We start from the raw sequence: 26,064 nt of genomic DNA on the forward strand, positions 1-26,064 counted from the left end.
TCACTGAACACCAGATTTTTAAAAAAATATATAGTCAAAATGATTGCTGCTTGTTAACAAAGCTTGGCAGCATTAGCTTATAACTCAACACTGTACACGTTTGTACACAAGTGATAACTTCTGGCTCCAAACCCCACCCAAAAGATTGTGAACATCAAAAAGGCTAAATTGAGATCTGCCAGCCAGTGGGTGATGTCAAGGTAGCAACGTTTTTCTTTTACATATATGGTCTGTGTTATATACGTTATATAGTTTCACTGCTGGTTGAAATATTGAAGCCTGGCTGATCTTATGAGTTCAATCCTTGGTGCAAGATTTATAGTAAGTATGTGAACTGTCTACTTAAGAGTAGAATCTGATTGATATAGGACTTTTAAGACAGATACAGATTTTTGCTGATTTAAAGCCAATCTAGCAGATCAACAGATATTTTTTTCTTTCAGACAAACAAAACCAATCAAGAATTCCCCAAAAGTTGTTATGTGTAGTTATTTCTGAGTCCTTGCTAAGATAAAACGAGAGTATAGTTAAAAAATACCTTTTTGCTTTATTGTGACAACAAGCCAGGGATTACTCCGTTATGCTCTACGGAAATCTTCTTAGATTAGATTTTTGTTGTGTTCGTGGTGTTTTCAAGCATGTGTGAACATAAAAGTTGCAGAGTGCTCTCTTATGGGCAATGTAGCACCAACACGGTCTCTTCTTTGCTTTGCATAAATGCAGACACTGATATTGTCGAATTGCTAATATCCACTGATATATCGGTCGGCTCTACTTAATTATAATTTCCTGGTTTTCATACCCAGAAGTCCAAACTTTTACACCCCTCAATTTCTAACAACTTTTCCAAAAAGGACAAAGACTCAGTGGTCAACGTTTTTGTAGTTGACACCATTAAATGGTTAAAGTTTGAGAATCATCTACTGAAACTTCCTACAGACCAGATAGGAACTACATCAATCAGGCATGCAAAAATAAACTACTCTCGGTGTACACTTTAGGAAGAAATGTAGAAGTTCCCCCAAAACCACTTCCACATTTTTACACTCTGAATGAGAGAACTGCCATTATCTATTGTGTGGCCTACTTGACCAAACCACTGTGAGTAAATCCAAACCCCCATCTTGACATTTGAAGTTCATTCTCAGCATGTCACTCAGGAAACTGGTCAGCGGAGGTGGCAGAAGCTGACTCGGGATCTTGAAAACAACGGAAAGCGATCTAACCCAGAGGTCAGTTTAGAGGCTGTTGTGGAACCTTTTGATACGATCACGTGATCTTCCTTGGCAGCTTGAGCTGTAGATTGTCACGTACCTTGGAAACAAAGGTCTAGAATACTTTTCCAGGGTCCAAACTACATTTAAGTAACTGTTTTTTAAGCATGTGACCACAGTGAATGGGCTTTATCAGGGCAACTGTACTAAAAATGCAGATGTTCAAATGTTGCCTCTGACCAGTGTCCTTATCATCTAATATTGTGGCTAAATAACGAAGATTACTGCTGTGTTTAAATCAATATGGAGACAGTAGCCAATATATTAGGATTTGCACTGTAGCCAACGGAAATCCAGGCCAAGACTTCCTGTTCCGGTTATTGTATTTGAATGCAGATAAATTACAAAAGGTAATAAAACAATGGCCAGCCAGTTTGAGATTGCATGTCAGCTTGTGTCTGCTTTCGGCTGCTCTCAAGGCTGTTGCTTTACCTGCATGCAAATAAATTCTCAGCGAATGTGTTGAGTCAATAAGCAGTGAATTGCAAATAGTCCCCAGAAAGCTTCAAAGTACCAAAACTTTTGCTCCTTGTTAATTAAGGTAGATAAAAACAAGTGGTTTATAAAGACAGGATCTGTCCTCTGACCTTCCGCTTACATGTCTTCCAAGTAAAATGTCTGCAGATCGGCACACAGTAGTTTCCTGCAAGAGTTCACAAGTCATAAGAGCTGTGATGCTGAGAAACAGTCGTTAGGCGAAAGTCAGAGAGGTGCTTCATTAGCTTCTTTACACTTACATGGCCTAAGATTGTTGCCAGCGGTGGTAACAGCAGTGGTAATACTGAAGTGGCAGAAGTGTGAGTTTCTGGTCTGAAGCTGGAGTCGCCAAAAACGGGCAAAACCGCCAACTCAGAGTCTGAATCAGACTCCTCTGCGTGACATGAGTTAATGTTTTATGTCTTCACACGCACTCACAAACACCAGCAATTCACTGCTTCAGCCACAAACATGTAAACATGAGTGCACACAAAGTCTCCTGGGTAACTATGCGCTGTAGGTCTTGCCCAGGTGATTTAATCCAGCCTGACTTTGCTGGTTAAATATTGACAAAATGCCGGTGTGGCCTCGCCGAGGAGAGAACTCAGAAGAGGCACTTTGCTGCCAGGGCTGCACGACTGCCTGCTGCATCATCATTCCAACACACACACATACACAAACGTGCGCGCGCACACACCGCTGAATGCAAACGCACACATACACCCAGTGGCAGGCAGCAGCTGAGACTCAGCTAGGGCAGAAGTGTGGAACCAAGCGGAAGAAGAGGAAGCGAGCAGACGAGAGACAGCGAGCGCAGGATGAGCCAGTTCGTGGACCACGGCGTTGTGTCGGTCAGCGGGAGGATCCGAAGCATCCCCCTGCTGGAGCTCCTCGCGGTGAGTGCCGGTCCATACGTTCACCCCCCCTCCTTTCCAACCCTCCGCAAGCAAAGGAGGTATCTGGGGCAAGAGGAAGGCTGTCTGGAGCTGGATGTAGGTCTGACTGGGTGATAATCAGGCTAACATCCTGCCCTCCAAACCCAACTATGTTGCTTGTGCCCCAGACAGGAGGCAGGAATTGCCCTGGGTAAGAAGTGCAGGAGGGAGGAGTGAGAGATGTTGATGGAGGAAATGTTAAAGCCAAGCAGAGAGCAAAGGGAAGTAGTAGTTCAAATCTGGAGTGTGCGTTTTGTATTTGCATCTTTGGTCTTCGGCTAAAGTGGCTGTTTGTTGACTACTTTTAAATGTATGTGGCTCTCTAAGGATGCTCTCTGTTGGACTGTCGAGGATTAATCAAAAAGAGGAATCAGAGTGTTTTGAGTCTCTCTTTGCTTTTCACTGTGTGCATGTCCAAGCCTCGCAAAGTGCACGGGAATGCCGGAGTCCTCGGCAGCGCGTCATGCATCTCCAACACTTTACGTGTTTCATATGTAGGTCACTCGCTGGCAAGCTATGACTACTACTAATTAGATGCGAGAATTGAGATTGTTTTACATTTCTGATACCCCTCCAGAAGGTCTGAGTCAGGGGACCTGCTGCCATCTGTAGTTATTTACCCCATGTGGTTGAGATGGATCGCAACATGTGACAGTTTATTAGTAGGATGTGGTGATGGGTTTGCATTTTGGGGAGGAGAATCCAGCATTTGAACTTCTTCTGGCAACAGGAGATCTAAAAATACACCACCTTTTGTTGGAGGATGCCTTTCAGATATGACAACTCTTTGATGCTCGACTCTCTGTACTCTCGGATGGGTTTATACGTTTTGAAATGGAAGACATGCAGTGCTTATTGGATTGGCAGGAAAACAGGGAACACAGCAACAGATATTTTGTAAAAAACAGATTACTTTAGAGAGGATTTTTAATCTTTACCCGTCTATTTCTTTCATTCTCTCTGTCCTTCTGTAAATTCCTTTTCTGGGTTAGTAAGCCAGAGGTGTTTTGTGGAAATCCAGGGGTTCTTAGCCTCGGCCACTGCTCGGACACAATTATGCAGACAAATGTCTCCGCTGAGCTCCGAGACTCCATATATCCTTTATCTAATTACATTAACAGGAGCTGGATAGTGACTAATGGCTCGTGGAGGGGAAGGAGGGGGAAGCAACACACGACGAGGAGCTGGGAGAGGGCCGCGATGCATGATTGCATTTTTCCATCCTATTTCACTCTCTCACTCTTCCTTGCCCAGATCTCTCCCTGTGCTCCTTTTAGAAATCCCCCCCTCAACAATCCCAAACCTCCACACATGTACATACAAACATACGCACACGCACACTCAGTCCCACGAGTCTTTTTCCAGCCTGAAAGACTTTTATTTTGCAGAATATGTCCTGCTTTTTCTTTTTCTTCTTGGCCGTTATGCAACGCGGCATCAATGTTTGCATTATAGCGCTCAGTATTTCACCACCGCAGTTTCAATACTGACGATGTACTTAAAGCCTAAATCAAAATAAAGCTGTGTCAGGGCCACGAGCGACTCTTCCCCGTTAACGTTGCTTTTACTGTCAATTGAATGAAAGCATTAGGCGCTCTGAGGCCGAGAGCAAATGCTGACTTTTTGTGCTCCGTTTGCTTGCGAAGCACCTTAAAAGACCAGGAGTGCTTTTTTTTCTCCCTTTTCTTTAATCTCCTCAGCTGGCAATGACTGTGCTGCCAAAATAAAAGCTCGCCCTGTGGCCATAATGAAAATAAAAATATAACAAAGGACAAAAAGACCCTTTCTGTACTCAATATCCATCTCATTTTGCATGTTTTCATCCATTACATAATCCCAGGCGGACCATAATAAGCGTACCGTATCAGTTCCCTTAATCGTTTCCATTTTTTTTTAGTATTATGCAAGATGGAAAGACTTGCTGGAAGCAGCTATTATGTTGAAAACTGTGACTTGCTAATGGTTTAAAACCAAGCGTGCTAATACAAGTAGTTTTTTGCATTTCATGGCTTATATATTGGAGGTCATTTATCTGAATTTCAGGAGCTGGAACACACCCCAAACACTCCCCTTCTGGTCATAAATGCCTACTTGCATCAGTTACACATTTACTCTTGTTTTCATACCCCAACCTCCCTCCCCCTTTTTCTCTGGTTGTCAGCTCCTCTCACAAGTATCACGATGAGGCCTTTCCCAAACCAAAGCTAGTGACCTAGCTTATTTCTAGGGGTGAGGGTGGGAACTGAAAAAATACTGATTGAGGCAGTTTTAAAGAAATTATTTCTGCAGAACATTACAGCCATACACTTTTATTAGTGTTCTTCTCTCTGTGTTATTGTAAGTTCTTTATAGTGTAACGTAATGCGACTCAAGGTGACTGTTGTTGTGATTTGGTGCTAAACAGCAGGTTATTAGCATTTAGCCAAAAAGCAACACGTCCCAATTGTTGCATCCTAAAAGCAGCTGTGCGATAGCACACCTGTGCCTCGGCAGTGAGCGAACTACTGACTGAATAAACGAGGGTGTGAGCCTGGACGCGACCTTTGTGTTTTGATGGAGCTGAGCTGCCACATCGCACTGCACCGAGAGACAGAGATGAGCTGCTCGCAGCTGCAAAAGATTAAAACTAATTATGGGTGGCGGCGAGACGGCTCGAGGAAGAGCTCAGAAAACAAAACAATATAAATGTATGAAATCTTTGGGAAAACATTTTGCTTTTCCCGTATGATGTTTAATTAGCAGCGGCATCCAGAGTCACAGTTTGATGGTGATGATGATTGATGGCAGGCATCGTTTCTCGTCACACAAAATCAGTAAAACCACCACTGTGACTTTTCAAATGCGCTGGTTACGGCATCCCGAAGAGCTGATGTGGTGTTTTTAAAAAATGTCATAAGAAGCGTAGTTGGTAAATGATTTTAAATCGCAGCGTCATCTACTGTCTTTTAATTATCTTTCCCCGTGGTCAGTGAATAAATCTGGTGTCATTAGTTTCCTGTTTTGTCCTTGGAGGTTTGCAGCAGGCTTACAGGAGCTCAGCAGTCTACTGGCTCACATTACTTTATGCTAATAACCCCCAGCTGCAACCTGCACCACCCTCCTGCCTCCCTGCCTTGCTTTTGCTGCCTCACACACACACACACACACACACACACACACACACACACACACACACACACACACACACACGAGCCCCCGGGACAGTCACGGGAGGGCCATGAAAAGGAAGCCGAGATGATTAATTAACTCTGCCCTCGTTTTGATACCGCCTTATTGGCTTTCAACAGCCAAAACTCGGCTTCGGAGCTTTGCATACATTATGCTGTCGCCACAACAGCTACCACCCAAAACAGGCACACAAACACACTTCTGAAAATATCGAGGTCACGGTGTTCACTGGTGCTGCGGTGAATACGCAAAATTTCAATTTGTGGGCAGGTAGTGTTGTTCAGCAGAGAGATTTAGGTGAGTTGGTTATAGTGAACGTTGGGTTTTTCACTTACGAGAGAGAATCTGCTCCTACGGGAAGCCAGCTGTCAGACACTGACAGAGAATGGTTGTAATTATAACTGTTGAAGCTGCAGCGATGCGCAGTCGCACAAGCGGGATTTACTGTCTTTCACGTCTTGCTCAATATCCCAACAGTTACTCGTAAATCTGTGGCAGACTGTCGTTGTCTCTTATATGACCTTCACCAGAAAATCAGTCGTGAATACAGTTGCCTTTGAAAGCGAGCACAACACTGTTTCAAGAAGCTGGGTAATGATTTACTTTCAGTTATACAGTTCAGAAAATTCATGCTTTTTTGCTCCAAAAAAAATAATCAGCAGAAAAATTGTGTTTTGCTCAGAAGTTGTGGTTGTTATTAAACGGTTGCACAAGTTTAGTGTAGAACTTAGTCCCCAAAGAGGATCCAGGACACACTATATGGACAAAAGTGCTGCTTCACCTGCACAGTACCCCTACAGAATCTGCTCAGCAATGGAAATCTGTGGGATGCTAATGTTGTTTAGCTAAAGACAGACTTAAATTACAATGAACTTATTAGAGAATCTGGATAGCTGAACCAAACTAGACACTAAACAAGACTACTCAGGACTTGTCTGTCACTCAAAGAGGCCACACCCTAAACAATTTTAAGCTTTCGTACACTTTAAATTACTGAGTCATGTAAAACTTCCATGTTATGTACAGCTGTCACGAAGGTGGAAATTACTCATAAAGGCCAAAACCACTTTTAGCGTCAGGCTGTAAATGTGTTTATGTTGCGCTGTGAAGTTTGACATTATATCATGGAAGTATATTTGGATTGATTTTCATCACAGACACCCTCAAGTGGCCACTAGAAGGAACTGCAGTTTTTGACACCCCTGTGCTGGCTTCATTTTTCAACCCTGAAAGTTGCCGCTCGTCTTCAACAAGCGTCTCAAGTCCAAGTTCCTGGTTACCACTATTATTCGTTGTCTTTGCACTGTTTTTATGCATTTACTAACACAACCCCGTGAGGTCACCACCACACAGCTGCTGCTTTAACTGCATTTAACAACTGACCACTGCTGTCAGGTTTTTGGTGATATTACACACATTCTTACTGGTTATGTGTGCAGCATGTGAGCATTCATGTGCACTCAGATTATCATTGCTTGCTCATGTGCAAGCAAATACACTAAAAAAGAGGTTCGTGTGTGCCGCCACATGGTCATCTCATGTGTGTGTAGCTGTGTTTGTGCGTCAGCATCGGTGTGTGCGTCTTTTGTGTGCCCGCTCTGAGCTCCAGGTGCTCCAGTTGGTTGTGTCCCCGCACAGTGGCCCGGCCCTGACCGACCGTCCTCTGGTCCCCTGTGCTTTTCTTTTGATGACAGCCTCTTACAGACGGCTCTACAGCATTAAAGGGCCTGTCAGGCCCCAGCAGCAGAGCTAGACAATACAATAGTGCTGCTGTATTTTTCCTATACACTGGGGAGAAAGCCTGCTGCACAGTTGTCTTTCATTTTTCTCCTTTATTTGTTTTGAGGCCTCATTCATCTTTTCTGCTTTTTCACTGCTCAGTTCCCTTCCTCTCTGCGCTGAAGCTCTTTGCTCTCATACTGTGCACACACTGGGAGTTAATGTGTTTGTCCGTGTTTTATCATCAACTCCCTCCCACACAAAAGATCACCTGCCCGGCTGTGTGAGGCATCACAGGTTTGGAGCCCAGAGGGGAAAGCATACATGCGTCAGGACAGCTTCATATTGTCTTTCAGAATGTGTTGTTGGTATAGTCGAGGTGTGGCTGGATAACCTGCGTGTGACGCTTCAGGGCTTCAACAAACAGGGAAATACGGTTTAACTAAAGAACTGAGTGGAGCTGAACAGGTTTGAATAGAAAATTTAATGAAGTTCTGTAGAAATTCTAAAAAGCGTTGGCAGGGGAGCAGATTTTGACAAAAATAAAGTTGGCTACTAAATGCTTCAGGGCATTTACAAGAACACTTGTCACGGGAGTGTGAATGCTGATTTGTATCACAGTGTGGGGCTTTTAGTTCAGTTCAGAGTGAGCTTGCTTGTTCCACATTAGTTATCTATTTATTTGTAGTTATTTTTTTTGAAAATGTTTAAGTTCATTTGAACTTTCTAGAGTTCTAGTAGAGTTCTAGTTTTTATTTTATTTATCTTTTAATTTAGTTTTAGTTTAATTATAATAACCTCAATCTGAAAAAGCAACCTTAACTTCATTTTAAGCTGCTTTTGGAGCATTTGGCACAGATGTTTGTAGCTGAAGCTTTGTTGCACCAGGACGCATCAAGGTAATAATCTCCTGCGTTTTACACATTTTAAAAGCTTTCATTCGCAAATAAATCAAATGTATGCAAAAAGTCAACCCTTCTCCCTCATAATATCTGCAGTTGTATGCACGTGCCATTAGGGTTGGGCGATATGTAAAGATTTTTCAACCGACAATCGTCCGTCCAATAATCGGGTGGAGCAATGTAATCATGCATGGACTGATTTGCGCATATACAACACAGAAGTCCAAACATGGATGAGCTAATTCCCCCCCCAAAATTAGGGCTGTCAGTGTTAAGGCGGTGTTAACACGATTAACAGTGATTTAACGCACTCAACCCATCTGGAGCGCAGAACGAACAAACTTTGGACAAACTGGCTGAAATGCATTAACAGAGACATTTCAGGGATTTAGACTCAGTCTGTGCTCCAAATGGGTTAATTGTTAATCGCATTTGTCCTGATGATGGAGCGTTAACGCTAACAGCACTAAAAAAAATATAACGTTGCCAATTTGGGATTTCTTTGGCTTTAAACCCGATGAAAGAGGTAAACCTAGGATGTAACCAAAGCGGTGTGCCACTTGTGTAGACGTATAGTGCGAGCAAAGTACTCAAGCACAACTAACTTGTATGAGCATGTACATGTCCACCATCTGGCTGAGTATGCTAGGCTATCACCAGCTTCTGCAGCTCCGTCAAGCATTTGGGAGACATGCATGAGAACATGCAAACTCTGTGGAGTCAAACGCAGGACCATGGATCCAAAATGTTAATTTGATACTCTCAGAGCCACTTTGTGTGCTGGAAAATACACAGATTTTCACTAAACTACCCCTGAAACTTTAGAAGAAGCTGGTCTCTGAGGATGTTTGTTGTACTGGTCAGTCTTTAAAATGCAGGTGGGTGTGCAGAAGCTCCAGGCTGTCAATGTCAAGAACCGATAGTGCAGGAATTATCACCAACAATCAGGATTTGGCCCAAAAGCTGCAGAAGCTACGAAGAAGAAGGTTCAGTATTTTAAATATTGTATTTTCCAACCAATGTCTTTGAAACTGTTAATTGATTAGTTGATGAACTGATGCTGATTAACCTACACAATGGTTTTTTTTGCTACTCAGTAAACTAAAACAATAACCTACTGTACCATGAAGTTATCTAACCAAAACCCACTCAAAAACTCTGTAAATTTCAGATGAGGAAGTTGAAAATAGAAAGCCATTCCTGTAATCGCTGCAAGGGTACGTTAGAGGAAAAGAAAAGGTGGAAACTCCTGGTTGGAGTTTCAAGTCTGATAACAGGAAGCTTTCTGGTTTGTGCTGCTTCTTGTTGTAAAATGGTTTTAATTCTCTCTGACATATTTTACAAAAAATTGCCAGCGGTTATTTTCATTGTATAAGCCATTCTCTGCAATGTTTCTCCACAATATCCTGCGCTGGAACTCACTCATATGCAAACAAAGCGACGGAGCGGAGGCAACAAAAGCGGAGGGACCTGTTTTGCCTCAAACTGCTGCAGTGCGTCGCGTTATAATAAGGTGTTGTTTGTAGGGAACCCGGTCTCCTCTGACGTGGCTAATGCACACTGTCAGAAGCGTTTGCGGCTGATGCTAGCCTTGTCTCCACTCTGTTAAAAGTCACTGAGAAGGGAGAGAGGGAGCTGAGTGCAGTCCGGCTCACCATATTCGCCTGCCGGCTACACTTTCACCAGTCAAGAGGCAATGACCTTCATGCCAGCTCTGCTATCATTGGGTCCTGTCAGGGCCGATAGGTAGTCCATTTCAGTCTTTTCCCTGCCTTGGCAATACAGACCATAAACTTTGCTAATCACACTGCAGGTTGGAAAGGAAGCCTGCTTCTTTTTTTGAAAGCAATCTGCATTTCAACACTGTACTCGATTGCTTTCTTGAGGCTCTAAAGCACTTATCATGACACTGTGGGCACATTATCTCAAATGCCAAGCATCCAATTGAGGTGCAGGGCAGAGTTATTACAATGATTAGAGGGAAAGCTTCTTTGATGGCGCACCATTTTAAAGGAAAGTCACTGGCTAGAAGATTATGCAATTACACACTGAAAAAAGTCTGTCTTAAATTAGTTTAGCTTCATCCTTCCAACCTGGTTCCAACCTTTAAATGCTGATTTCTTAAATAATCAAAGATAAAGTATTAAAAAAACTGAACATCCTTTTATAGTGGTTGATTTATAAGATGAAGCTATTTGAATGCTAAACTCCAACATTAAAAGCTAGCTTGTTCCTACCAGAGCGAAACGGGATTAATCAATGTCATCTGCATGCAGCAATGTTTGTCTGTATGGCTCATCCGGCTGCTGGAGCCACTGACATTATTGAGTGTTGCCCAGTTTCTAAAGATATCATATGATCTGTATACCTTGCATGAGTCCATAAGTCAATTTTATGGTGATGTGCTCATGGCACTCAATGATTTTCCCTCCCCGTAGCCAGACAGCAGAGCAGTGATTGGGGTTTTATGAGGCGGAGCGAGCCTCAGGTGAACAGGATTGAATGAGGGATGCTTTCGCAGAGGACCCGTTTGACCCTCAGGGCTGATTGTCTGCAGCTCCAGTGGTCAACAATCGCCATTGTGTGTGGTCCCATGGTCAATGAAGGGCTATTGTGGGAGCTAACCAGAGGGCTATCACACAGCAACCCAACATCCATCTGGCTCAACAGCTGTAGAGCCAATAGATTTCCATGCGGAAAATTATGCAGCGCAAACAAGAGCCTTATGATTATTCCATTACCTTCATTCTCTGGGATTATCATGAATTTGCTGGAAATGGCCCTCGTGTGATTACTGCCCAACAAAGCATCCTGTATTTGGCCTTTGTTGAATATTGCAATGCAATCCTGCCTCCTTCAATTTATTCACTCAGAAACAGGTTTTTATTTTGGAGGTATTCCCTGATTGGATTTTCTCTCTTCCCCACCCCTCCCCTCTCATATCCCTGCCTAAGCTGAGACACTGAGGAGAGGTCAGTGAAAATCAAGTCAAACTGGTTGAATTAGTGCATTATTAAGCCTTTCTCTTCCGACCCACTTCCCCAACTGCTTGCATGGCTCGAGTCCAGCATGGACCGGTAACCTGGAAAGCATCTGAATAATCTCAGGACAGGTTTCACAGTAAATGGACCTCTTATGTGCTAAAATGGTGAAATTAATTCAATTAATCGAATTTTAATCACGATTACGATCTGGGCTTTCAACGATCATTAAAAATGACTGAGCCGATTATTAGCCCCTCCCTAATTTATCCGCAACACCTTAAAGGCCGTTCCGTGAAAATATTGTCGGGCATAAACTGGTCCGTGGCGCAAAAAAGGTTGGAGACCGCTGATTAAGAGGACCCGAGGGAAGCTCGGAAAGCTAAGCAGAAGTTATTTGGAGAGGAGAGTGACTGCCGTTGGTTGAAAAGAGAGTTTAAAAAAAAAAAAACTTCAGTGGTGTTGCACACTATTTTATATTATTTTTTTAAAGTCATTGTTAACCCTTTAAAGCCGGTCAGAGCAGCACGCTCCGTTTTGCGTAACTATTTTTAAATCCCTGTAGAACCTGAACCGTGTAAGCTAGCGCAATAATTTGTTTTGCATATGAAACCGGAGGAGTTGTACTTACATCTGATGCCATCAGCTTGTCCTCGGTCATGGTTTCGTTCTTTGCAAAAATTGCATAAAAAGCGCTTGCAGGAACAAAAACATAATATTCCAGAAACACGCTTTGCCGTTCCTATCAGCTGTTCGTAACACTTCCCACAGTGAAATGATGCACCTGCTGTTTTCTTTGCAAATTTGCATCATAGGATTGTTTTTTGTTTTTCCTGCAGTATATAAAAATTGCTGTATCTCCAAAATAAAACTATGAAGACACTCAAAATAAATTTCCTGTGGTGGGAAACTATTTTTTGCAACTTTATTGTATTTAAAGTTTTGAGGGATAAACCTCTTAAATTTCTCCAAGTAGAAATATATGTAAAGAAAACAAAAGCGATTTTCAATTTTTTTTGTAGTTTATTGCACTTTTTTGCAATTTATGTAATTACTATGGACTTAATGCATACATATTATTAAAATATGGGCTATAACAGTTGTATTGATGTATAGCAACTTGAAATGCTCCCACAAATGGCACTACAGCATGTAAAAAAAAATAATATAAGCTCTGGTGGACTTGGTTCTATAGTAGGTCTTAACGGGTTAAATAAATATTGTCAAATAATCGTGATCTCAATTTCAGTGAAAATAATCGTGATTATCATTTTTGCCATAATCGAGCAGCCCTAACTGCAACTAACTTTCACACTGACTTAGTCTTTCCTTTCAGGCCTCGTTACCCAAAACGCCACGATCAGTCATCAGCACCTGATATGCAACACAAGACTAGGGAAAGTAACAATTTCCTCCCCATAAAAGATGGTGAAAGATCAGTGATGACCAAACACGGAGTTTGTATCTTTAACTCTAAACTAAGCTCATTAGGTGCTTGCTGTTTAACAAACAGATATGAAAGATGTTCTTACCCAAATTAATGACAGAGCGAACAAGCATGCCTCTCAAATTATGAAGTTGTGCTTATTCATTTTTTCTTAATTAACTCATCACCAAATTATTTAAACAGGAGATCTGACATATTTGCAACCGTAAAAAATATCCACACTAATCTAAACCAGATGAAAGAGCTAAGAGTAATGAAAAGAATCCCTCATTTTAGTTTTTATGTCAAATACATTTAAAATTGCAGGGCAGATATAAACGGGACTCTCTGCTCTTCGGAAGCTATATGGTTCAATCCCCAGCCTCTCTAATCCGTGTGTCGAAGTGTCCCTGAGCAAGATACTAACCCTAAACTACATATAATATTAAAGCCATCCATTAAAGCACTGCAGTGAATGTGAATGTGTGGCAAAAACTCTATATTTCCAGTTTATGTAGCATGTTTTCAAGATTTTTTCATAAACTTTGACTTATTAAGTTGCATTTTTGGGGCTACAGCTTCATGGGACTCCAATCATTCTTGTTTCCAGCCCCTCTGCACAACAGGATATTATAGGAGTGAGAGTTGTTTACTCTACCATGGAGTGAAAGGATCTTGTCTGCTCACCCCCATTAATGCTACAGCCAATGTGATCAGCCCAACTTTTGACCTACAAGTGGAACAATGCAGAGTGCTCTAGCATGTCCTGTATTATGTACCATGGTAAAAAGCTCATGCTGAAGGTAATGCTTTTAGGGGCAGAGGGCATCTGATGGGTGTGCTATTGTAAACTCTCAGAATGAAGCTGGTGCCTCACTTTCAAACAGCCTATTGGAAGGTCTGGTTGAGAAATGGCTTCCAGAGGGTTCAGAGAATGCTGGAGCATTCGCTAAAAAGAGGGGGGGTTGCCCCAGATAAAGAGGGTTAGCCGAGTAAACAAATAATAATGATGGAACAGTGTTGTTATTGTAAGAGCAAATAGCTGGTGTAAGCAAAGGAAATTCAGGTCCTTGCTCTGCGAGATTTTCCCACAGTAGCGACACTATCACGTTCCGAAATATCTGGAAATATCTCAAAGAGTTTCAGTGCTGTGAGGATATGAACTTAATTTTAGCACAAACAAATAATATTTGATTTTGGGCTCCTGTTTGGAAAATGAGTTCTTGTGTTGATGGAAATGTGATTTATTTATCAGATAGACCTTTAACCCCACGCCTGTTTCAAGGAGAAATCCAGTGTATTTCAGCCCTGCTGCAAAAGTCTACTGATGTCACCTCATCTGAGAGGCTTAATGAGAAACAGCACTGATGTCAGATTCCTCCCCGGCTCCCATCTGGATGAAATAAAACAAAAAAAATGGCTGCTAAAAATACGACTCCACTTGAGATGATAACAAAGATTTAGTGCCATTAACTGTGTAAATACAGCGTGTGGTTGGCTCCAGATTCATATTGAAATTCCTTCCTAACCTGGATGAGCTCTGACCGTAAAAAGCTTCCCGAAAAAGGGCCGCAACAATACCTTTAAAAGTCAATGATGGTCGATTTAAATATTTTATGCTGCTGAATTATTGGACCCTCAGTCTTCTGTCAGATCACTTGACAGAGTGCGGTAAGCCGCTGCAGTGAGAGGTCTTTGTTCACATTAACCCATGAAATGGATGCAGTAGCCTGGAGATAATGTCTTCAGGCTTAAACTGCTGCACTCACGTGGAAATTGAAATATAAGACCAAAAATCTTCCTGTAAGCTTTGTGAGGCGGCACTTACCCGCAGATCGGAAACAGACTCAGCGTCATGTTTCAATGATGGTCACCCACAAATTGCAGACACATTTGTAAGACCTACATGGTCTTTCTGTGACGAGTTAAAAGTGTCAGAATTTCAGTTTCCATCAAAACAGCATAATGATGTGTTTGCTTTTTAAATCCTGTAGGGCAGGAATAATAACAACATTTTTTCACAGTATTCCAATTTTTTCCTTTAGGCTCAAGTGATTGTTTTTATGTTTAAATAAAAAAAGCCGGCACACCCTATGACCATATCACACAGATGACCGTACCATCTGAACGTTGGAGCAGAAATCAAGACTCATCAGACCAGAACATCCAGTTTTCTATTGTCCAGTTTTGGTGGTTCTGAATTGTCATCTCAGTTTCGTGTTCTGCTGCTGTGGAGATGCTCATCTGCGTAGCCTGGCTGTAACAAGTGGTGATTTGATTTCCTGACTCCTTCCTATCAGCTTGAAGCAGTCTGGCCATTATCCTCTGACCTCTGGCGTTAACAAGACATCTTCTCCCAGAGAACTGCTGCTCACTGGATATTTTCTCTTTTTCAGACTATCCTCTGTAGGGCGGCCACGATTAGTCGACTATCAAAATCGTCGACGACTAATTTAATAGTCGACGGGTCGTTTGAAGCTTTGTAAGATCCTGAAAGACGCAGAAATAAGTAGTAGGATTTAAGAGTGTAATAACGGACTGAAACAGGAGCTGGCAGCACTGCATGCACAAGGAGGCCAGCTGCCGTTAAACCTCAAAGAAGAAGAAGCTGTCTCCGGTATCGTAGCTGTGTCCAAATTCAGGAACCGCATCCTCCTGTGCCCACATTTGTAGGCCGATTACGTTACAGCGACAAGACGAAGGCTGTCCAAATTCGAAGACTCCAACAAATGCAGCCGACAAATGTGCCCTTCATTTCCCCAGATTTGAAGGATGGGTCGAGTGTATCCTTCGTGGCCCAGCCTATCCCAGAGTTCATAGCGCGGCCCAGCTCAGGTTCCAACAATGGCGGCAGCTAGCTAGTTTTAATATTACTTTTATTATTCTTTCTGGGTCACAAAATAAACGTTTAACATATTTTCAGGCGAGAATGTAACTGTGTAAACTTCAAATATCTGCTCAGTTTATCAAGACACCACATATTTTCAAAAGCGTTCTGACGTTTTCGGAGACGTCTGTTACCCACTAGCTCGATAGCTAGCCGGGGTTCAAGGCTCACTAGAGCCGGTGAGAACACCGGACTCCCGGCAAATCGTTTTCAAACCCACCGCTGTCTTTCGCTACTCAGGTTAAACATGATATATAAGTCACTTAGATAACTTAAAAATGTTGTTGTTTGGCCTTTTTCAGTATTTTATTTGTTCCTGAGTGAATTGGTTTAGCTGAGATTAAAGTTATAGTTTTTACACAGCTGAATAAACGTCAAGCAGATCATCAGAAGTGTGAGATGGTCGAGAATATACTCCGGTGTCCTGTTATATTTTAGATAGCAAGGAGCAGACGGCTGAGTTCATTAAACTCCACCGAAACAATCTGCAAATTTCATTAAAATGTATCATCTTGTCTTTATTTTTAGTTAGCACATACCTTAAACACTTAAAGCTGTAAGCTAATGATAGTTATATAAGAGCAGATGCTGCTGGTGCAATAAGCTGTACGTTTTACGTCCAATGGATGCAGAATCTGATTAGTCAACTAATCGCAAAAATAATCAGTGACTAGTCGACTATCAAAATAATAGTTTGTGGCAGCCCTAATCCTCTGTAAACTCTACTGAAGGTTGTTTGGCAGATCAGCAGTTTGTGAAATAGTTGGACCACCCATCTGGCACTTAAATCACCTTTCTTCCCTATTCTGATGCTTAGTTTGAACTTTGGTAGTTCATCATGAACATGCCTAAATGCACTCATTAGATGATACACCCCGCCCTTTGTGACTAAAAATATTTGTTTAGTTGTCAGTTAGTCATCCGCCTGTCCACTCCCCCCCCAAAAAACTATCATTGCAGTTCTCTCCTTTAAAGTCACAGCTATTTCTGAAGCCTCGAAGAATACTCGAGTGGTGGTCATGGGCACCTGTCTGTTTAGGGAATTCTGTCCTCATTCATTTCCCCCCCACCACACTCAGTTTTCTTTCTGGTTGGACCTCGAATTCAAACAAACCTGTTGTGTTAACCCCGAGGCTGCCGCCTACCCCACGATCTGTCTGGAAAGATGCAGTGAGCATCCAGATCACCGCAGAAATAATTCATGACCACTGTAATAATCATAGCACAGAGTCCTGCTGCAGAGGTCAGAAGTCGCCATATCCTATCTCCTTTCACATTTCTCATTATTATTATTCTGCTCCAGCTTCCTGAGTTAAAAAAAAGAAACACCGCACTATATCTGGACCCTGTGTCTGCCAGGCCAGATAGGGGATGTGGACCTGATAAGTATGAGTGGCACAGGTGGGTTTGTGGATGACAGGAGCCTACTGCTTGTCACATTACCATTTCTCTGCTTATGGTTTCCTTGCATGCCTCCGAGGCAATCTCTGTCTTCCCCCCCTACCAGTGCCGAAAATCAGAGGCTGACATTAATGCTTTCTCTAGCAGGAATGCAATTCTTTGCCTCCGAGCTTGCTTCGACATCTGCCCGGCACCTGGGCTGGCCGACTCAGCGCACAGACAGGCCCCGTCAATAAATCAGCCTCTGGATTAAACAGAGGAGAGGCCGTGATAAAGCTGAGTCCTGAAGCTAATGTACGTGAGCTGTCAGGGAATCTGATGGAGTGTCTCAGGCAAGAAATATCCTGCAAAAACACACGCTTGGAAGGGATTTCGTCCTGTTTGCGGGTTTTGATTTGTTACCTGAGATGCTGTTCTCTCTTGTCCTCTCAGCTGAACTCTGGCACAGTAGGTAATGTTTTCCTGATTTCTTTTTAAACCTTGCTTCGTGGGTTTTGTATCAGAATTGTACACACACACTGAAATATAGAACGTACCAGCAACAAGCCAAAAGCATTGAGTGCAAACAAAGCCTCCAAAGAGTGTACAATAAGTATCAGGCAGATAGTGCTAAATGGATCCTCTTGAGGTCTTTTGCTCGATCTATAATCTACCTAATTTCCCGTGTAGTGAGCGCCGTTGCTGCGGCTGGATCGAGCCTTCCTCCTCTTGGAGAACTGTTCGGCTACAGCGTGGCTCGGTTAGGTGTGGTGCCTGTCTGTCAAAGCCTGCATAAACAGAAGCCCAGCTTACCCCTGCGAACCAACCAACATCTGGTTAGCATCAGCCCTCTGCTCTGATCTGCCCCTTCTTCTGTCACTTGCCAAAGGATTTCTCTCATGCTCGTTTTTTCTTTTTTTTGTTCCTTTTTCCCCAAAGTGTTGTCACTTGTCCTTTGGCTCAGGACTGACTGATGTTTGGCTTAAATCACTGACATAATCACCAGTGTTTTACGTATTCTGTTTATATGTATGCCATAATTAATAGTAGCTAGCTGCTGCGATTTAACTCTACGGTTCTGGTCTTGGGAAACTTCAGTTGAAGGGGATTATTATTATTATGTTTCTCCTGATTTTTTTGGTCTTGTGTTTACTGTTACAATGGTGGAAGCTCATATTAAACATGGCTAAGTTTCAAACAATGAGGTCAGTGTATATACAAGTAATCCCTGTGAGCCAAAAGCTCAGGATTTAGACGGCTCTAAATAAGCTGTTTCAGACAGTTTGTCCTACTCTTGGCTCGCTATGATGTCAATGGGACCAGATATCCCTACCCAAACAGCACTCTCCATCGCTATTATGGAGGAACGTAACCAGTAAATCACGCTCCATCCAGCACAGCACTATTGACATAGCCTGTATGTGGTGTTTGGGTGTTGGTAGCTCCTATATAGTGGAGACGCGTGTTTGGTCATTGGGAAGAGGTCATTTCTTCGTCCCTTAGCGCTGCTTTGACTTTGTTTTACCTCTGCCTGGGCATCTCACATACAGAGGGCTTTGGTAGTGCTGATTTAGCTTGCTTGTTGTCAAGACGATGGCGCCATGTCACTTACCTCAGCTTCACCAAAGCTGCTTATCTGTCTGAAAAATCCAGCTAGAAAAGCGTTAGGTATCTTTTTCTAATTGAAAGCATGTAGCATCAGTATAGCTTAGTGCTACAGCTATAACTTAGGCAACAGTTATTCGCAAATCTTCACCAATCTGTCTCAGAGTGTGTGCCTCCCACCAGGCGACCTGTGCGAATGTGGTCACTGCCATCCTTCGCTGTCCGTTCAGGTTCAGGTTACTTTACTTGTACCTGTTGGTAGATTTTGTGTGCAGTGAGTCATCCATCCTCACGTGCACATTTTCAAAACAAACAGACAACAGACAAGCGTGCAGGTGCAAAGGCACTTCAGTGTTGACTGTATACTGTCCACGACTTTATCTGAACCTTTTAGATCTCACCCAACAGAAAAAATAAACCTCCTCGGGTAAAGTCAAAATCACAATATCAAAACCGCGTTTTAGCTCTCTTTCCCCAGCAGCTGTTGCAGTTTTAAATATCCCTTTTCTTTCTTTCTTTGTACCCTTTGTCTCTCTCATCCTCTTTGACGCTCACTTGCTTTCTCGTTCTCTCGTGTAGCAGCCTCCCTGGTTTCCCCGGTGCTCTCCCGCGGCTTGTCAGGTCCAGGTTTCCTTTTGATTTCTGTCATCGCCACCCTCCCTCCCGCTCAGAGTACACCTGGCTGAATATTGGCCCCCAGATGATAATAAAAACCCAGCGAACCCCCAAGCTTGTAAAATCTGGGCACAGGCAACACAACAGACTCCCCCCCTCCCTGTTTCCTAGATTCCCATCCTGTCTGGAAACACTGGTACCAGTGTGGATACACTAAGTGTTTGTTTATATTTGGAAAGGTAGCATTCCTCGACCGCTCCTCCCTGATGTGTGTTTTGGCAGAGAACATAAAAAGGGATTAAAGAGACAAAGCAAAAGGAGAAAGGGGATTTATGTGACAAATGGAAAAATATATAATGCAGACAAAGTTCAGTAGCTCTTTAATCCAATTCAGCCGTGAGGTTTGGTCAGAGCAGCCATTGCTGGAGTACAATTCTTGGCTGAAAAATGCTTCTTCAAACGCCTTCATTCCTGTTGATATATTTATTGATTTTTTCAAAGGTTTCGACGTCACATACAAAGAAGGAACAGCCTTACTTATGTGCACAAACTATATGATGGTGTCTTGGTACTCTTTACGCTTAACTGCTTCATTTTTGTTGACTTTTATTTTGAAATTTGCACACAGATTCAGCAAAAACACATATAAACTTCTAAATCCACACGTGTATATTTTCACATGGGTGTACCACGCATCCACAGGCTCTTCCACACAGGCAGCTCTGTGGAAGCGATCAAATATTGACATCTGAGGCACTTTTTCAGCTCCCTCCCTGAGAGATTTGTGGCATGAACAGCTTGGCCACTGTTCCCAACAGGCATGAATGGGACACTCTGTCAAACCCAAAGAGCGGAGAAGGAGCGTATCTTAATGTTTGGAAAGATAATCTGCTGGGATTTGGATTCCTGACGGTGGCGAGGTGTTGATGTTTGGGCTGGGCCCGGCCGTAGGTGCTGCTGGAGGAAGAACATCAGATAACCCAAACTGCTGAAACCCATTCTAGATGATGAACAGGCTCCCTTTTGTATCTTGAAGTAATCCTTGGTGCCTGACACTCCTCCGTTTGGAGCAGGTAGGCAGATGAAGAATATCCTGCTCACTGGAGGCATTTGTTACACAAACGTCCTCTACTCAATGAGGCCACTGTGTGAGCGTTACAGTTTAGGTACAATCAGGCGTAGTGTAAGCACTCAACTCAGATTCAGCAACATTTAATGAGTGATGGTTCATTAACTGCGTGCCAGAAAGAGATTTTTATTTTAGTTTTCATTTCAAAATGTAATATTTTCTAATGAACACTCAAAGCCGGGATTGTTACTGTTATTAGCTGTTATAGGTCAGTAATCTGGCAATAACATGCAGTAACTTGAGGCTTTTTCCAAAAGCCTGTCAAGCCTCATAGACTTCCATGATAAAATTTTGAACTTTACAGCAAAAATAACCTTTTTTATAGCCTAGTACAAACAAAGGTGTTAGTCTGTGTAGCTAAGTTCCTCCTCTTCACAACTGTATGCAAAAAAATAATAATTGCATATTTCAATTAAACTAAACCCGAAACATAATTAGGACACTGACAGGTGGGTGGACTTCCACCTCTCCATCATAGTTTTGGTAATCAATTGCATTTCATGAAATTCTTCTTATTTTATCTACCTAGCAGTACAACCATAACGTGATATGCATGTTGCTAACCAAGCTAGCTAGCATTAGCTGCAATCTTAGTAGTTACAAATATGGTGTCTTCTGTCTCTAAACATGGTCAACATAAGGATCCAAAGTGGTAACTCACAGTGGCTGATAGCAACCACCTTGCAGCTGGCAAAAGTCAGTGGTTGTCCAGAATGCAACTTTTCTATGATGTGAGTTTTTTGCAAATCAACGGGTTGGCAACTGGTTGTATTCTGGTTACATTTCTATAAAAATAACATTACTGAGTGCAATTAAATCACCATCCTAAATCGACTATGTCACAATTTGTGGAAGAAATATGAATTTGTGTTTTAATGTGAATTTTTGTGTTTGTAGATGGCAAAAGATTTGTGATTCTGATTTCAGTTAATTGTTGTATTATCACAAAATGATTGCAAGTATTTGCTAACTTGACCCTATCAACTTGGCCAAGCGCCTGCAGTCATTTAGCCTATCCTGCAGTAACTATGCCACTATTGATGGACGAGTAAGACTCTGTCTTATTGTGGTTTTATCACCATCTTGGTGAACCAAAGTTGCTTTGGAGATGGCACCTGACCGTAAGTGGTCGCAGACCTGGTCACTGTTTTAGAAGAAACCCAAGGCAGCAAGATGGCACAGTTGCAATAATTTGGTCATGGGAAATTTATTTTGGTCTCCTACACACTGTTTTCCCCATGTGTGACTGTAGAATAATGCAATCTTTATAAACAGCCTATAACAACAACAACAATAATAAAAGTAACGTCATAGCTTAATAACAACCTCTAGTGTTTTTGTTCATTTAAACTGTTTTATTCCTTGCATTTTGCAAGGTTTCCTTTTCCATTTTGCACTATACAAACTGTCAACCATTATAGTAGCAAAAATACAAAAACGACGCTAGGAAATGACATACGAATAGAAACTATATATACAGCATATACTATAGAACTATAAAAGAACTGTAAAAAAAACTGCTAACATAAAACTTAAAAGTCATCAAATAAAAAAATAAAAAAAAGAACTGAACAAGTCCACATGTGCGAGCCACAAAATGAACAGCTATAAATATCTAATAACGGTAAACTCCATTCATTTCACTGCTGTGCTTAAAATTAGACTAGAATTAGTGAGTGATTTGTGCAGCGTGATCAGTAAGTTTGATTGGCTCTTTGGGAACGGGGAGGGCAAAGCCACATTTCTGCCATTAAGGAACTCTCCAATAGATTTCTATTAAGGATTCTTCGAATGCGTCTTTCTCTGTAGTGTCTCTGACTGAACCAAGATAGATGATAGCCTCTGAGGACAGAGAAGAGCTGACCTCCCACGGCAGTAGAGGTCGTGACCTTGTCTCAGCCCATTGTGTCTTCTCAAGAATCAACAATTTCCTTTATGAATTCATCAAATCATTTGGATGCAGGAAATGGTTGTCCTTTATGCGACCGATGAAAATATCTGGGATCACATCCGCCACTGACAGCAATCCTCCCTGACAGATCAAGCTGACAGCACACAGACCTCTATGTTTTTCCCACATGAATAATAACACGCATTAATCCAAGAAGCTGCGCGCTCCGGGATTAAACAGCAGGGCTATCAGTGGAGATATCGGGGTCTGAGGATATGAGCGCCTGATGGCTGAGCAGATATTATGACGCCAGGTCATTGGGGATGTGAGTAAAGACCACTGAGAGATGGATCACCACCACAGAGCCCCGAAACATCCTGATAAGACTAATGAATTTAACTAAGGCTGAACTAAACCTGATACAAGCAGCAGTGGCTTTAGTCTTACCGGATAATATGATAGGATCACAGTCATTAGAAATTATACTGGGGAAACGAGAATACATTTTCATTGACGCTAATTAAATTTGCAGTGTTTACATCTTTTGCCGGTGATGTTCTCATAAACTTTGGAGTATTGGATGGCAGGTGTATTCGGCAGCAGACACATCTGTGTGTTTGGCAGGAAGCCCAGACTAACAGCCCTATCAGATGTAGTATATCTCCCACACCTTGAGAAGTCACTGTCATAACTCATTCTCAAGTGTACGGTGAAAAAACCCCCCAAAACAAAACGCCCAGAACGAAATCTTAAATTCTGTTGGCCTAACCTTTGACTTGCAGTAGCCCATGTGGGACTGTTACTTTCTATCAAACCTGCAGCTTTTCAGGCTTTTCAGATGCTTTTTCAGTCCCACAGGCCTTGCTGGCATGTCATCAGTCTGCAAAAACAAATATATTCCTGGAAAGCAGAGATAGGTTGGCGGGATGGGTTGGGACGCAGGGTTAGGGAGGATCGAGGTTGTGACCTTGTCTTTGGCTGGGTGTTATTCCCAGAGGCTGCAGACCTCTACAAGGTGTCTTATCAGTCAAGCCAGGCGGAGGTTCTCATCTGCAGACACATCAAGGTGGTGGAAGGAACTTACATCAGCGAGGATTTAAAGGAACGTATCCTGACCTCTGCAGCAACCAGGTCAGTTTTATCTAGCTTAAAGTTTATTTATTTTTTCCAGTCGACTCCAAAGCAGCCGATATAAGAAGCAGACGCTCGTCGGGGATGTGGCTCCATCGCTCCTAATCTCCAAAAATGTGTGAAAGAGCAGAGTGTGCTTGCGAGGCTCATATGGATGAATAATGCATCTGATGTTTTATTACTGAGAAATCTGGACCATTAATCTTAAACAGATTGCACTGGCTTTGAGTGTCAGACAGTCTGCCTGTTTGCATGTTTGTGTGGTCAGAAGTGTGTTGGGTTTTTTTTCACTTATATATATATATATATATATATATATATATATATATATATATATATATATATATATATATATATATATATATATATATATATATATATATATATATATATATATATATATATATATATATATATATATATATATATATATATATATGTTCCCTCTCTGCTTCTTGGTGCCTTGGTGCAGTGGGGGGATGGCACTCACGTTTAAAAATTTCATAAAGGCACACAAGCAGTTGGAGGGGGGCTCGAGCCATGGCGCGAGTCAGGGGAAGCTCTTTCCTCGGCAGCCACTGAGCGCCTGCTTATCAAACGCTCTCACACACTTGAGTAAACACGGCTGGATAAACATTACTGAGAAGCAGCGGTCGTAGAGCATGAACATCTGCAAACACATTACCTGACAGGTTAACAATAGCTCGGCCCCTGCTTTTATTATAGCTGCAAAAATCAATGCTGTGCACAGCACTGGCTGTTAATGAATGGCTTTTTAAAGTGCAATATCATCTGTACCATGGGCAATCCTTCCATTCATTCACCTTAAAAAGCTTTCATTCTGCACACAAAAAAGAATAGGCAAAATGTGTATTTATAATTAAAACGGTTTCTTATTTAGGAAACCTCAAGTGCAGGAAATAAATTACAAAATAAAGGTGACAAAATAAAGAATAAAACAAAATAAAGAGTCTTAAAAGATGTTGATTCAACAAGCTTTGCCAGAATAGCTTCAGTCCTTCTTGACTTTTTAAGTTTCTGGAACTCTACTGAGGGACAGACATCATTCTTGTAAAAGATATACCCTTCATGTATTTCCTCATTAGTCCAAAATCTTCCATAGGTGTTCAGCTGTGTGTAGACCTAGTGACCACAAACTCCATGGCATATGAAGTCTTAGTAACTGGTGCAAGCTTTTTATATGTCCACACTGCAGGAACGTGGGACCAGGTTGCCAGCGAAAGGCTCAGGTTTTAACCCCATTCTACGTTATACCTACAATAAGGAAATAAAATAACATTTAGACATTTGCTTTGAAAAGAGGCTTCACCTTGTTCAGCAGCTTCAAGTCCAATTGTCATCTTAAAACACTGAGTACGAGAAACAATTTTTAGTGAAATCTGTTACCTGTAAAATTAGATTTACATGCAGCAGTCCAACCAATCTCGCCTTATTCAGTTTAATTTACCACAACGTCTCCTGAAGGTCTGTTGCTCTGTAAGTGCACATCTTGCTGTCAGGTGAAGTATATTGGGACTTTTGTAAAAGCCTCTTCATGATTTAGTATACTTTGGAGGTGCTTACGTACTCCTTATGAGCTTACAGCTCTTAGGACATTTTAAGCACTGTAAGGAATTGCATTCACCAGAGCGCTGGTCCTGAGAAATATGCCTCTGATAAAGTCTCGGGTCAGTAAATTCTGTGTTTTTTCCCCCTCTCCAGTCTACACGTGAGTACCTGGGCCTCGTGGGAACGGTACAGCTTTCACTCACGCCGTAAAACCGTCAGGAGTAATGCCTGGCTGAAGATATAACACGCGGCATTACATACATGAGTCATGCTTTAAATCTCCGCTTTAAATACCCTCCTATTTCACATGACAACAAGCATGCTGCATTCTCTACATTCCTTCATGTGTGCTGAGGATTATTTCAGTGCCCTGTCATTAGGACGAGGGCTACGTGATGACAACACTGACTTAGCCAGCTTTACTTGACTTTGATGTGGCCTGTAAATATTTCCCCTGACACAGGGCTTTTCGCAAAGAAGGTTCCCCTTTGTGGAGCAGTCGTAATCATTATGGGATTGTGTTGCTAATGGTGTTTCAGAGACAGATGTTTTACCCAAGAAGGTTCTCTTGGCCGCTTGAGAAAAAGTCACACATTTTAGTTGATGAATTGGCAGATGTTGGTTTGTTGAATGTTCAGAGTGTGCTTGTTTTCTTTAGACCAGTGGTTCAGCATATTTGAACTTCTTCATCTTCAGGGCCACTCATGTTCAATGTGTTCACTTGAAGTCAGTTTTAATTGGATCTAGGTAACTTTCAGTTAGAGTTAGCTACAGTTATGGTAGGTACACCCTTTTTCATACCAGAACATATTGAAAAATAATCTGGTCTTTACAAGGTTTAAAATTAGGTGATGATATATTATCATACCAACATGCAGAAGTAGTTCGTGAAAACCAATCACATCTCATGATTTAGTAGTGTGTAGAACTACATTTAGCAGCAATAACTTGAAATAATTCAGGTCTAAATGACTT

At 42.0% G+C, this 26,064-nt stretch overlaps 1 protein-coding gene across 7 annotated transcripts in view; it reads left to right on the forward strand.

The window, feature by feature from the left end:
* The window catches only part of LOC113016073 (nck-associated protein 5), a 187,367-nt gene that overhangs the window by 32,349 nt on the left and 128,954 nt on the right, over positions 1–26,064 (forward strand). Inside the window, exon 1 of one of the 7 annotated variants that reach the window (XM_080297111.1) lies at positions 2,506–2,647. The exons of the other annotated variants lie outside the window; for them this stretch is intronic. Within the exon in view, the coding sequence (XP_080153237.1) occupies positions 2,570–2,647 (78 nt within the window). The 5' untranslated portion in view covers positions 2,506–2,569. Of the gene's footprint in view, positions 1–2,505; positions 2,648–26,064 lie in introns of those variants that run through there. 7 annotated transcript variants of the gene reach the window in all.

Source organism: Astatotilapia calliptera, chromosome 23 (genome assembly GCF_964374335.1).
Source record: "Astatotilapia calliptera chromosome 23, fAstCal68.1, whole genome shotgun sequence".
Lineage (NCBI taxonomy): Eukaryota > Metazoa > Chordata > Actinopteri > Cichliformes > Cichlidae > Astatotilapia > Astatotilapia calliptera.